The sequence below is a fragment of the Podarcis cretensis genome (assembly GCF_951804945.1).
Source record: "Podarcis cretensis genome assembly, chromosome: 9".
In the NCBI taxonomy this organism is placed as follows: domain Eukaryota; kingdom Metazoa; phylum Chordata; class Lepidosauria; order Squamata; family Lacertidae; genus Podarcis; species Podarcis cretensis.
This window is the reverse complement of record NC_137178.1, coordinates 36,120,851-36,134,602: the sequence shown is the minus strand read 5'-3', so window position 1 is coordinate 36,134,602 and position 13,752 is coordinate 36,120,851. Positions and strand designations below refer to the sequence as shown.

General features: G+C 42.0%; 1 protein-coding gene and 1 long non-coding RNA gene across 2 annotated transcripts in view; one reads left to right on the top strand and one right to left on the bottom strand.

The window, feature by feature from the left end:
• Positions 1–13,189, top strand: part of SLC7A11 (solute carrier family 7 member 11) — a 53,344-nt gene extending 40,155 nt beyond the window's left edge. The window contains exons 7-12 of the mRNA XM_079989502.1: positions 4,097–4,220; positions 4,390–4,493; positions 5,319–5,415; positions 7,263–7,412; positions 9,043–9,220; positions 12,685–13,189. Coding sequence (XP_079845628.1) covers positions 4,097–4,220; positions 4,390–4,493; positions 5,319–5,415; positions 7,263–7,412; positions 9,043–9,220; positions 12,685–12,752 — 721 coding nt within the window. The 3' untranslated portion in view covers positions 12,753–13,189. The remainder of the gene's footprint in view (positions 1–4,096; positions 4,221–4,389; positions 4,494–5,318; positions 5,416–7,262; positions 7,413–9,042; positions 9,221–12,684) is intronic.
• Positions 1–13,752, bottom strand: part of LOC307223524 — a 285,323-nt gene that overhangs the window by 235,843 nt on the left and 35,728 nt on the right. The gene's annotated exons all lie outside the window — the stretch shown is intronic.

Below are 13,752 nucleotides of genomic sequence, written 5' to 3'. Positions count from 1 at the left end.
CTTTATGTAAGTTCCTGTAGGAAAATATTATACAGAAACATCTTGAAATGCCTCTGGTGGTAATTTTTTTTGACATACTAAAGTTGTAAATGGTCTGGAAGTACAGAATAATGGCTCTGACTTCATTTGCTGTCATTGTAGCTATGTGAAAGAGCACAAGACACTTGCTGATTAAGGTTTACTCAGCTGTGACGTTAACTTCTGGCCATTACTGCAAAGCTCAGTTGATACTGTCCCAATTTATTTTGGATTTCTTTTATTTTGACATGGTAGATTGATTCAGTAATTTTTACTGGGTAATCATCCCAAACCTGCTTAATTTAAAAACAGGAACTACAGTCCCATTGCTTAATGGCTATGAGGCATTGCTTTATGTTAACAAGGAAAGGCAAGACTTTCCCTTGGGGTATGCTAAATGCTGTCGGAAAGGTAGCAATAGGGTGGCCACATGTCACAGAGAACCAGTGTGGTGTAGTGGTTAAGAGCGGTAGTCTCGTAATCTGGTGAACCGGGTTTGCATCTCCACTCCTCCACATGCAGCTGCTGGGTGACCTTGGGCTAGTCACACTTCTCTGAAGTCTCTCAGCCCCACTCACCTCACAGAGTGTTTGTTGTGGGGGGAGGAAGGGAAAGGAGAATGTTAGCCACTTTGAGACTCCTTCAGGTAGCAGTGGCGTAGCGTGGGTTGTCAGCACCCGGGGCAAGGCAAGTAATTTGCACCCCCTAACCCGTGGATTTGCGCCCCCTAACCCATGGATTTGCGCCCCCTAACCCTAACCCCCAGATGTTGCGCCCGGTGCGACCCTCCCTCCCTGCACCCCCCACGCTACGCCACTGTCGGGTAGTGATAAAGTGGGATATTAAATCCAAACTCTCTTTCTTCTTCTTCTTCTTCCTGCTTTGCAGCAGACAGTGTTCTGTTTGAAGGCCCATAAGAAGCATCAATTGCCCGCCAGCATTACCTAACTGTCAAACTAAGCAGACAGTCCATACACCTGGTTGCAGTCTTCCTAAATGAGATCTCAGTCGGTAGTGCATGAGACTCTTAAATTCAGGGTCATGGGTTCAAGCCCCATGTTGGGCATTTCAGTGGGTTGGATAGATGATCCTCATTGTTCCTTCCTACTTTACAATTCTGATTCCCCCACTATGGTGAGATTGACTGAATTCCTATTAATCCTATGATGTTTATGTGTGTGTATATATATACCTCTCCCTCCCTCCATCATCATCTCCAGACATTTTGCATTTGTAATTTTTCTTTTAAATGCTTTCTATTTCAGTGTTTCCTTTTGGGGACTTTAGTTTGTACCCCAAGAAAATGTTCTGTTGTATGCCCATGTACCTGTTCAGGGTGTGTGGAAGATAACAGACACGGCTACTTGCTACTTGCTTGCAATGAATGCTGTTGGAGACATGGAAAGGAATTTAACAGCAAATAATTAACTGATGAATCAGTAATTGGTGCTGGGAATTTTAGTTTAAAATGACTGTGTCATTACACAAAGCATACCCTCGCCAATTTTAATACCTTGGTGAGAGAAAGGGTGTCTTTTAAAGGTGCTAGATGGTATTTTAGCACCAGAGCTGTGATGTTGGCTAATGCACTGCCCAGTGATTGAAAGGGAAGTATAACTTTTAAGGTGAAAATAAAAACGTCTCATTGCTGAAATCAGGAAACCAGGTCTTTCATATTAGTATTAGTAGTTGCTTTTTGTCAAAGTTTTTTTGTTTTTTGTTTTTGTTTTGCTGTACGCCACCATCTAACACTGGCTGGTGTTACATGCTAATGGATTGCACCCCCTTAGGGACTTGGTCGTATTGAGAGAGTGAAAGAAGGCAGGCGAGGTACCACTTTTACATTAAAGCATTCATACCTCAGAGGTCACGAAACCTCTTATTCTGCTCAAGGCTTCTGGGGACATAGAGAGTCTCAGTCTTTTAGCAGAGAGTAATGAATGGCACTTGCTGACTCGTTATCTCTCCACCCCCACCCGTCTGTCAGCAGGGGTTAGTGCTACTCAGCATAATGAGCCTGGACTCTGCCTGCCAAATACATGCAGGTCTGAGAGTGCTTTCTCCCCAGTTGCTTTATAAATCCACTTTTACTCTTAGAGACGATGGTGTTAAGATGTGTACTAGAGGTGTCTCGCCAAGCTTTTTCTCTAAAGGTTGATAAGTGCTGTAAATGTGAGCAGAGAGTCCAAGATATGGAGCTGAAAAGGTGGCCTGGCTGAGCTTGAGATTGCCGACAGGGTAATAATGCCTACCTTAAATGTCTTTGGGACTGGGTTATTTGAAGGACTCCTTTGGAGGCTGCTCAAGGGCTCACCATCTTGGAACCCAAGATGGCATACATGTGGCCCTGACCAGCACTGGTATGTGGCCTCTGGAAGGTTGACCAAAAAATGTTTCCCATCCCTGCTTTAAAAGCATAGGAAGAATTTCTAGGGTATAATCCAGGCATAGGCAAACTCGGCCCTCAAGATGTTTTGAGACTACAATTCCCATCATCCCTGACCACTGGTCCTGTTAGTTAGGGATGATGGAAGCTGTAGTCTCAAAACATCTGGAGGGCCGAGTTTGCCTATGCTTGGTGTAATCTGACAATTCTAGTGTGTGCAGATTGGTTTTATCATGGCATAAGCACAAACAGAGGGAAGAAGTGCCATGCCAGGAGGCTGCTGTGGTTGCCATCTTCCACTCCCACAGAATGTCTCAGCCTCAACTCAGTTGAGGCGGGATGCAGGGGTGAATGATGAGCAGAAACAGCACTCCCACACCTGTGCAACTTTGTTTTATGGGTTCGAGAGGTGATGGGAGAAGCGCCAGTCTGGATGGATCAAGTAGATTTTGCAGACTAGTTGTTGAGGGCACAGATCATTAGCTTTTATTGCATGACTTTTGTATTGTAATGCCTTCCTTTTGTATTGTAATGCCTGTCCTCAAAATGGCAACGTGACTTTACAAAGCCATTAACATAGGGCATTTTGAATTCTGTCTTTTGGAATTCTAGTGAACTGTTGTGCCTCCTCAAAAAAGAAAAGAAAAGAAAAGAAAAGCTTATATTGTGTTCATTCAGGATCATCCTGCTTGTTGGGTGTGAAATATCATAGCCATCTTGTTTGTGTGTCTTTCTACTTCTGTTCAGTGCTATCCATGGTATCTTATGAGGTCCACCTGTGAGATTGTGCTGAATACTACAAACAAATCTTTGATTTTCCCCTTATATAGTTTATATTTAATTCTGTGGTGACTGTCAGTTTTGGAATTTCTAGAATACATTGATCTCACTTACTCACTTATACACACACTTCTCATGGGCCTGATTTTTCCAATCATATCTTTTGCTGGAAATTTACTGGAGTTGTACTTTACATCCAACCAGTAATATTCACAACTGAGTTGCCGGGAGAGAGTAGTGTTATTAATAATCTATATAAAGCACTTTAAATGTGTCAAGTGCTTTAGAGCCATCCTCTCATTCATCATCGAGGCAACTGTTTGAGATAAGTATTAACATTTTTCAGAAGGTGAACTGAAGCTGCTAATGATTTGCCTAAGGCAACCCAATGGCCCATAGCTGAGCTCAGATATGATTCCTGGCTTCCCAGGTCCAGTCCCTTTGATCTCATAAATAAACGTGAAGCTACAGCTTGAGGATTATTCTTTCGAGTATCTGTGTCCCACTGACTCAGAAACAAATCTTATGCTACCTGTAGAGAAAAAGGTATTGAGGAAAAACTTTGACTTCCATATCTTTGCATATTAACAAAATGGCATGGCTAATTAGGCCAGTTAGAATTCCTTACAGTATGGTCTTTTCTACAGAGTAAGCAACAGCAGGCAGATAATAGTATTTACGAATAAAGCCAAGGCAGAATTTGTGTCTTGTTTGCAATTTATGCAGTCCTGATTATTCATATTACGGTGTTTGAAATATGTTGTTTGACCTGAAGTATTTAATATTTTTCCAGTATATAAAAGCATCAGTCACAATGGAAGTGCAGTGACATACATCAAATATATTTGCCAACCAGATTGCTTCAGTTTTGGACTGCAGATGGATAACAGTAAATTTCTTTCTGTCTTTCAGAAATGTGCCGCTTGCCATTTGCACATCAATGGTTATTGTCACAGTTGGCTATGTGTTAACCAACGTGGCCTATTTTACAACTATTAGTCCCGAGGATCTGCTAGCTTCCCAAGCAGTGGCAGTGGTAAGTCATAGTAGAATGTATCATGCAAATGAGTAAAATTTTCAGAATAAGTTTCTTGATCATGATGGAAAACAGTTTACTGGATGAACTCCTTAAAGCTGAAGAATGGGAGAAGGTATTGAGGAATTCTACCAATTAAGTTGATATGTCTTTCCTTCTCTTTTGGCAGACTTTTGCTGAACGTTTACTGGGAAGTTTTTCCTTGGCTGTCCCAATTTTTGTTGCACTCTCTTGCTTCGGATCTATGAATGGTGGGATCTTTGCTGTTTCCAGGTGAGTCAAATGTGGGGTGAGGGTAAAGTCATAAAATTTGAATTTAGCATGAAAAACTGGGAATATTACTTCAAAGGGGGAAAATCAACATTAAATAATGGCATTCATTTGCAGTGAATTTTCCTCTCCTTTACTTCAATACCACTGAATACAATTCAGTGAAATGAATAGAGGCAGGGCAAGAATACAGCTATAATCCTGCACACTTCCCATTCATTTCAATGGAATTTAAACAGCAATTTCTGTTGGAACCCCCCCCCCCCCATTTGCTGTAATATTGCAGTGATAGTGGCTTAGCTCAAAGGAGAGAAAAGAAAACTGTAGTTTTCAGTAGTCAGTATGGTGTAGTGGTTAAGAGTGGTGGACTTGTAATCTGGTGAACCGGGTTTGCGTCTCCGCTCCTCCACATGCAGCTGCTGGGTGACCTTGGGCCAGTCGCACTTCTCTGAAGTCTCTCAGCCCCACTCACCTCACAGAGTGTTTGTTGTGGGGGAGGAAGGGAAAGGAGAATGTTAACCGCTTTGAGACTCCTTCAGGTAGTGATAAAGCGAGATATCAAATCCAAACTCTTCTTCTTCTTCTTCAACTGAAGCAATGCTAACTGGCCCTTGTTTTTGAAGACTGACTGAAGGTAGAAATGTTCATGCTGATTTCCCAGGCTTCTAAATTTCTTTTACATCAGAACTTCTGATGCTTGTCTTGCATAGTAAAAAAACCCCCAGCACTGCTGAGGATTTGAATGTGTTCTACACCTCTAGTGAGTTTCTTCCATTCATCTTGGTAATGAGTGTCTTTAAAAGCTGTCCAAATTTATTTTCCCACCAGGATGTTCTACGTCGCATCCCGCGAGGGTCACCTTCCTGAGATTCTGTCCATGATTCATGTTCGCAAGCACACTCCTTTACCAGCTGTCATTGTTTTGGTAATTCCTATAAACAAATGTCCCTGTACAAGGCTGCATGGCATGAATCTGCACTGGAGGATTCAAATGCCATTTAAATACTTATTGAATCTCAGTTATTTATTTCTATCTCATACTTTAGATGCATGTGAGGGGTGGAAAGTAATTGCAGAGGTGATCTATTCTAGAGACTCCTCCTTTTGACTCTCTGTTAGTTGCATTTAACTCTCGCTGGCTGGTGCCTAAATCACACCTCATTATGTTTTATTTGAAAGGTTGAAAGAGAGTGATTAGCTAAGCTCCTCTCAATGGAATGAATCTTCCTAGATAGGGATGCAGAGTAATAAAATTCTACATAAAAGCTACACACTAGTGTACTGTCTGGTATGACCCTGAAGTCACATTACAGGTATCTTGCAGAGAAAATGCAAACAGTAATAGATAGATTGGTATTGCCACCTGCCTTCAGGGCACTGGTTCCAGGTTATAAAATAATGTTTGTTTTCTGATTTCTATGCTTTTTTCATATTTTTGTTTTGGAGAATCCAAAGCTGTACTCCTTAGTGTGCTGGCTTGGATACAAGTTCTTTAGAAACAATAACACCGATTCCCAAATAAACATATTTATCTCCTCTGGTCCTGTTGAAGTAAGATGACATGTGGATTTTTACAATGCAATTCATGTGCAATTCATATGGTTGTGATTCTGAATTTTCCATTATCTGTGTCATCTTTATCACAGAAACATCCTCACAACAGGAACAATGGAAACAATGCTGCTTTCTAAATCACATAATTTGTAGCCTAGGAAAGGGCATTCTCGGGGGCAGCCCCAAGGTTGTTGAATTCCCTCTCCACAAATCACTATATAGCTTTCAGCGAATGCTAAAGGCACACTTCTTTACCTTAGCCACTGACATATGAGATATGTTTTTTTCAGTACCCGCCCAATTCCTGTTAAGGTAAATTGTTTTAACTGTTTTTAAATATATTGGTATCTTGGTTCTCAAATGTAATCCATTCCGGAAGTCCGTTTGACTTCCAAAACATTCAAAAATCAAGGCGCAGCTTCCGATTGGCACAGGCGCCCTGGAAACAATAGCTGACAGCCACATTGGACGTTTGGCTTCCGAAAAACGTTCAAAAACCGGAGCATTTACTTCTGGGCTTTCAGTGTTTGGGAGCTGAAATGTTCAAGTACCAAGGCGTTTGAGAACCAAGCTTCCACTGTACTGAATCAATTTTTTTGGTAACCTACCCAACACCGGATTTAACTTTGTCCTCCCATCCATCAGCTGGCATAATGAGTTGGGTTTGCTGATGGGCAGGTGACGAGAACCCGCTCGCCATCCGTAAATAATCAGTCTCACGCCAAGATCGGTTGAAGAAGTCTGGCCGCAGCTCTCTCTAGAAGCTGCTGGAGCACAGCCTTTATTGTGTAAAGTCAGAAAGATACAAAATACAAGGAATCCCACTTGTTCTCAGCCAGCAGATAAGGGCCATCGCACTAGACCACGTAGACCATCAGGCTATGTTACGTGGACCAATCATTTGATGGCATGAGCTCTCCACGCGTTGATCATGCTCCAAGAAATGCTTTCTGCTATGAAATCATCCTTGCAATAATGAACTTTTGCCCATGCTCTTATGGACAAATGACCATATTCCCACAGGCAGGTGGGCATGATTTTGGGAAAAAGGCTTTGTGGGTCAAATTGGACCACTAGTAGGCCAAGAAGGGCTGGAAGTTCCCCACCCCTGATGTAGTGTGCTAAGAGCTATGGGGGCACCACAATGTTAATATAAGGAAATACAGCAATAACAGTTTGGGCAATAAAGCACACTTCTCCTTTTAATTTATTTTGCAGCACCCTCTAACAATGATCATGCTCTTCTCCAGTGATCTCTACAGCCTCTTGAACTTCCTCAGTTTTGCCCGGTGGCTTTTTATAGGCTTGGCAGTTGCTGGGATGATTTACCTCCGATACAAGCGCCCTGAGATGCCTCGTCCTTTCAAGGTAACCTCAGGAATATGACTGTTTTACATAAATGCCATGTTTATACCATGTGTGCCTCCTCTTCCCCATGGGCATTTTAATGGAAATATATTTTGTAGTCACACACTTACTTCTATACAAACTTGCCCATTCTATGAGATCGATTTCTAAGGCCTTTTTCTGGGTCTTTTCAGTGGGTGGCGACTAGGAATAAGGCTAGGTCAGCTGTGGTACCACTGTTGAGCAACTCCTTCACAAAAATATTTATTTGGCACTAACCAGGGCGGGTGCAAAGATTGCAACACCTGCTGCTGCGTTCCTCACTCCCCCTCCTTTTCATGGCAATAGCAGCGCTGCTCCCACTCTCATTTATTTCCTCAGCAACGTTAATTTCCCTGTTGCTCTAGCAGCACTGCTAGCGCTAACGAGGCGCCCCACCTCCTCTCTCCCAGCCTTGCGCTAGGAAGGTCCAAAAGGGTGCTTCCTCAAAGTGGAGCATTCTGGGAAGTGTGGCTGTGAGACTGCCTTTGCCACTGCCCCTCTAATTCTAGACATCATTTGTCCCTGCTGCAGCAAACTGCAGGGGCAGCACTAGTAATATCACAGCCACCCTACCCAGAATGCTTTGTGGAAAGATCGCCTTGGTCCTTCCTATGAGAGTCAGAGGAGGTGGAGTCAGAGAGCCTTGCTGGGCAGTTGCTGCATCAGCCAGGCCAGCAGAGGCAAACAACAAGCCAGTAGGAGTTGCAGTCTGCCACCCTTCCACATCCGTTGCCTGAGGCAGTTGCCTCAGTTTGCCAAATGGTAGCTCCTGTAGTCCAACACCAACTTAAAACTGCCTTACTGCCCCGAGCATTTGATGGATGATAGTTTTATGTTGTTCCTCGCTTTTGCTATCCCCCTCCGCCCCAATTAAATTTTGGTTTGGATTTTTTGACAGTTTACTCGGATTTTATTGTTAATTGGTTTTTGTGGTTGTGACAGGCATCGCTGTTGGAAACCGAAGCTGTTACTCATATTGTAGCATTTTCTTGCTTTTAAAATCATCTCAGATTATGTTATCAGTTGTGATGACAGAAGCACATATTTTCCCAAGTTTATGATGGCTGCATAATGCTATCAGCCATCAATGCCCATGTCCAAAATGATATTTAATTTGGCAGTCTCTTGCCAGGTTATTTATTGTACTTGGGAAAGAAAATCAATATGTACTTAATGGTTTTAAAAGGCAGCCCGTAACCTAGGCACCTTCCTTCATTGTAAAATTGATTCTAATGAGCAATTACAAAGGGCGCCATCTTTGCTGCAGTTGCTCCTGCCTTCTACTCCAATAGAAGCTTGAGAAAGGGACTCGGTACTAGAAAATGCATTTACAAGACTTCCAATTTAAAGACTGTGCATAGCAATGTAGTGTTTGTCTGAGTGGGTAATTAAGCAGCTGTTGGGATGCCTATTACATAAAAGTGCATTTAATATGCTCTCTTTAGCTACTTGTATTTGCAGTGCCTGTCCTGAACACCTGTATTTCTCTGAGACTTGCAGTGTGCCCCTGTGTCTTATCCGATTTATATTTCATGGAACATTAAATACCAGCGTCATTCAATAGCCAAGGTCAGGGTATTGCAATAACGTCTTTTGGTGTGTGTTCCAGGTGCCGCTCTTTATTCCTGCTCTGTTTTCTTTCACCTGCCTCTTCATGGTTGCACTATCACTTTATGCTGACCCTGTCAATACTGGCATTGGCTTTGCAATTACACTGACTGGCGTCCCTGCCTACTACCTCTTTATCATATGGGACAAGAAGCCAACGTGGTTTAGACGGCTGTTAGGTGAGTAAACGCCAATAGGAAATCATTCCCTTTGTTGTACATTCAGCGTTAGACCTTACAGTATCTCTGAAAACTGCAAGTTTTAATTTTTTTTGGAGGCATTGTATCCACTAGTTTCATTGCCACAGTAAGGCATCTGCCTCATTATTTTTAATGTAAATGCCAATTTATTAAGCAGTTATTCTGTACCGATAGAACTCAATACTTGAAGTAATACTCTTTGAACAAAAGCTGTTTCAAATTACTGAATCTCCCCTCAAATTCCCCAAGTAAGGATATATCTAACAAAAGCCATGGGGCCATGCTCTCTGGTCAAGCAGTAAATGATACTGAACTTTTATTTTACCTTACTGGCACTTATCATGGACTATCTCTATCTGTTTGGAAAAGAACATATAGTGAGAGAACCATATTCCCCCACCCCCAATAGCCTACTTTGACCCAGTTTGTTTCTGTCATTGTCCCATGTATTGACATCTGAATTTTGGTTGTGTTTGATCAATGTTAAAGAGAGCTGTTCAGCTGTAAAGCAAATGCAATTAATCTCTGATCAGTATTGATCAACTACTAGGAGATGTCAACAGCAGCCAATATTTCCATGATTAGTACTAAATACCACAAGTAATTTGTGCAAATTCAGGGCTGATTTATGACCCAAACCTAGGTGCTAAAGATAGCACCACAAAAAATAAGTATTAATTTTACTTAAGCATAAGAAGAGCCTGCTGAATTAGTCCAATGGCCCATAGTGGAGCATCCTGTTCTCACAGTGGCCAACCTGATGCCTATGGGAAACCCACAAGAAAGACCTGAATGCAGTAGCACTTTCCCTGCTTGTGATTCCCAGCAAGGCAAAAGGCAAGTGTCAGCCACCATTTCTCAAAGGCACTTTTCACCTGTAAAAAATCCACACTTAGCCTGTTTTTCTTTCTCACCCAGAATCAAATTAGCCATCCCTATACTGAAAACACAAAGTTTGCTTTTGTTTTAAGTGTATATGCTAGTATAACAGAGTTTCTTCTGAAGCTGGCAGCCTTCTCACGACTTGACTTGAAAAATGAACTTTTCTACTTCTCAATTTACTGCACTACTTCAAGGTGTACTGGATCTTTTTCAATTATCTAGTTACATAAAAGCAGAACAAGAATCTTATAAGATAGATACAGTGGTACCCCTGGTTACGTACTTAATTCATTCCAGAGGTCCGTTCTTAACCTGAAACTGGTCTTAACCTGAAGCACCACTTTAGCTAATGGGGCCTCCCGCTGCGGCGGCTGCGAGATTTTTGTTCTCATCCTGAAGCAAAGTTCTTAACCGGAGGTAATATTTCTGGGTTAGCGGAGTCTGTAACCTGAAGCATATGTAACCTGAAGCGTATGTAACCCGAGGTACCACTGTAATTCCACTTGTAGCTTAGCAGCAGAACACAGCAAAATAGTTATCAGTGAAATTAGCATTAGAATTTGTGAAATAATTTGACTCGACAGTGCAGATTTGAGAATAATGATCTGTCTTCTTAACCATGATAAAATTAGATCACTTAAAAACAGTGCCATGAGTAAAAGGAATATAAAATTAAAATGCACATGACATTCTGTAGGAATCTTTCCTGCTATTAAAACTGATGTCTATAGCAGTTTATTTTTCTCTGCCTGAGAATAAGGCAATGGAAGCAATATCTTTCACTCGATAGTCAACATTTCCAAAGCTTTTGGATCATATTTTTATGAATCATTGTGGCCACAGGATGCCAGTATTGAACCATTTTATGCGAGCAAAAAGAAAACATTCCCTTCCAGGCAGTTACTGGAGAGACTTGATTTCTGCTTGCTGTGGCAATGCAGCTGATTCTTTGAGCTCTTAAAAAGAAGCCTATTGTTTTCTCTGGCACGAGAAAATACAAATACCTGTAAATGATACAGACATGCATTGCAAACCTGGCTAAGATAATATTTACAGATATTAGTGTATTTCACCGTGTATGATTAATGCCTGGAGAACTGTACAGTGGTGCCCCGCAAGACGAATGCCTCGCAAGATGAAAAACCCACTAGACGAAAGGGTTTTCCGTTTTGGAGGCGCTTCGCAAAACGAATTTCCCTATGGGCTTGCTTCGCAAGACGAAATGCCATGCGAGTTTTTCCGACTTCCCCCCCTTCCCCCCCCTTTTTCTAAGCCGCTAAGCCGCTTATCCGCTTATCCACTAAGCGGATAAGCGGCTAAAAGCCGCTAAAAGCCGCTAAACCACTAATAGCGCTAATCCGCTAAGCCGTCAATGGGCTTGCTTCGCAAGACGAAAAAACCGCTAGACGAAGAGAATCGCAGAACGGATTCTTTTCGTCTTGCGAGACACCACTGTAGTTGTTAAACTATGTAATCAATTTTAATTGAAATATAATGGTTATTGTTTACTTAAATATGCAATGCTTTGTTAAATGTAGTTTGGTACTGGATGAGATTATCAAAGGATATCAGGATGGATGCTCAGTTTGTGTCTCAGTCTAGACTTCATGTCCTTGAGGGTCTAAGCTACTGTACATGAATTGTATGCTTTTCTATCTCAGTGTCTGGAAGATTGACTGCACTTTAACAGTGTTCTAACAAGCTAATATAATGTTACAATATAATGTTACACTGAGTTGCACCCAAAGACCTTGGTGAACCTCGGTCTGGAAAACATGTGAGCTATAGTTTAGCTCATAGTAGTGGTGCTGTGAGTTAAATCACTGAGCCTCTTGGGCTTGCCGATCAGAAGGTTGGCGGTTTGAATCCCTGCGATAGGGTGAGCTCCTGTTGCTTGGTCCCTGCTCCTGCCAACCTAGCAGTTCAAAAGCACGAAGTGCAAGTAGATAAATAGGTACCGCTCCGGAGGGAAGGTAAATGGTGGTTCCGTGTGCTGCTCTGGTTTGTCAGAAGCGGCTTAATCATGCTGGCCACATGACCCGGAAGCTGTACGCCGACTCCCTTAGCCAGTAAAGTGAGATAAGCGCCACAACCCAGAGTCATTCACGACTGGGCCTAATGGTCGGAGTCCCTTTACCCTTTACCTTTACTAGAGCAGCTGCGGTAGTACTGGAGGACGAATAAAGTGGCCTAAGTCTGCTCTCCAGGAGCCTCCAAATTTTTATGTTCATGCTAAACTAAGGTTTGGCTTAGCACTCTGTGAGAACTGGACTGAAGTTAGTTTACTTTAGGTCCCATTGAAATCAATGGAGCAAGTTAATCCGAATGTGCCATTCAAATCAATGGGAGCCTAAATTCATCTAATTTAGGCTGCAATCCTAACCTCAATTTCTTTGGAAATAAACCCTATTGAATTCAGTAGGATTCAACTTCTGAGTAGACATGGTTAAGATTGCACTGTTAGTCCAGAGATCCAACCCTCTGTTGCATGCAAGATTAATCTTACAAATGGCCTTTCATAGAACCTTTCAAAAAGTCTCCTCTATTTTTGTCCTTTATAGACAAGACAACGTTAACATTGCAAATCATCTTGGAAGTTGTTCCATCAGAGGGGGATGCCACATCATGATCTTCTGCAGCTGAAAGTAGCAGAGAGGGCAAGCAACCAGCTTCTTCATCAGTCAAGGAAATGTGTGTGTGTTCACCTTCCTAGGCAACATGGAGAAATAATGAACTGTGGAGGGAACTGTTTTATAGTGTCAATATTTTTATGTGTGGTTATCTGGTACTGTGGACTCAGGCCACATTCTTGAAAGGAGAAGCTATGGAACCTTTGTGGAACAAAGTGCATGCTCTCCTATGAGAATAGAGTCAATGTAATCTGAAATTCCCTTTATCATACAAGGGAAGGGATCAGTTTTTAACACTGATGATTTGTACTGTAGTGTAAATGAACATTTGTTTAAAAATGTTCAAGACAGCTAAAAAAACAAGAGAGATAATGTCTGTATTGTGTGTATTGGATCTAAAGAAAGAAAGGAGTAAAAAAATGTGAGTGCAAAATTACTCCATCCCTTGTTAATATCTGTTTTTGTTTCATTGAGAACACTACCAAGTTCAAAACTATGTACACTCTATTTACCTTTTTAATTCTTGCTGATATGGATGGGCTTCCTGTTCTTTTATACCAGGGGTAGCTAATGTGATGCCTTCCATATGTTGTTGAGCTACAGCTCTCATAATCCCTGACCATTGACCATGTTTGCTTTGGTGGGTGGGATTTGGAGTTCAGCCCTGTCAGAAGGGCACCACTTTCCTTACTCCTACTTTAGATGAACCTAGCAGTGTATTTACAGAAAAGCACTCTCTGAATGAATGGTGCCGACACAGCCACAGCAGCATGAGGTCACTTGGGCAGGGTGCTGTACTCTTTCTCAGCTGCAAATCAGCACAAACACATTATATTGGATACACTGGATTGTGCTGATTCAGCTGAATTATTGGCAACACTTTATTGATGACTGGTAAGCCTTTAAGAAGATGGAGCTTATTGTCTCCAATCCTAGCCTCAGTCCCACCATGCCCTATCTCATGCCACAAGCCCAGCAGCAAAACCTGTGTTGCTTCAA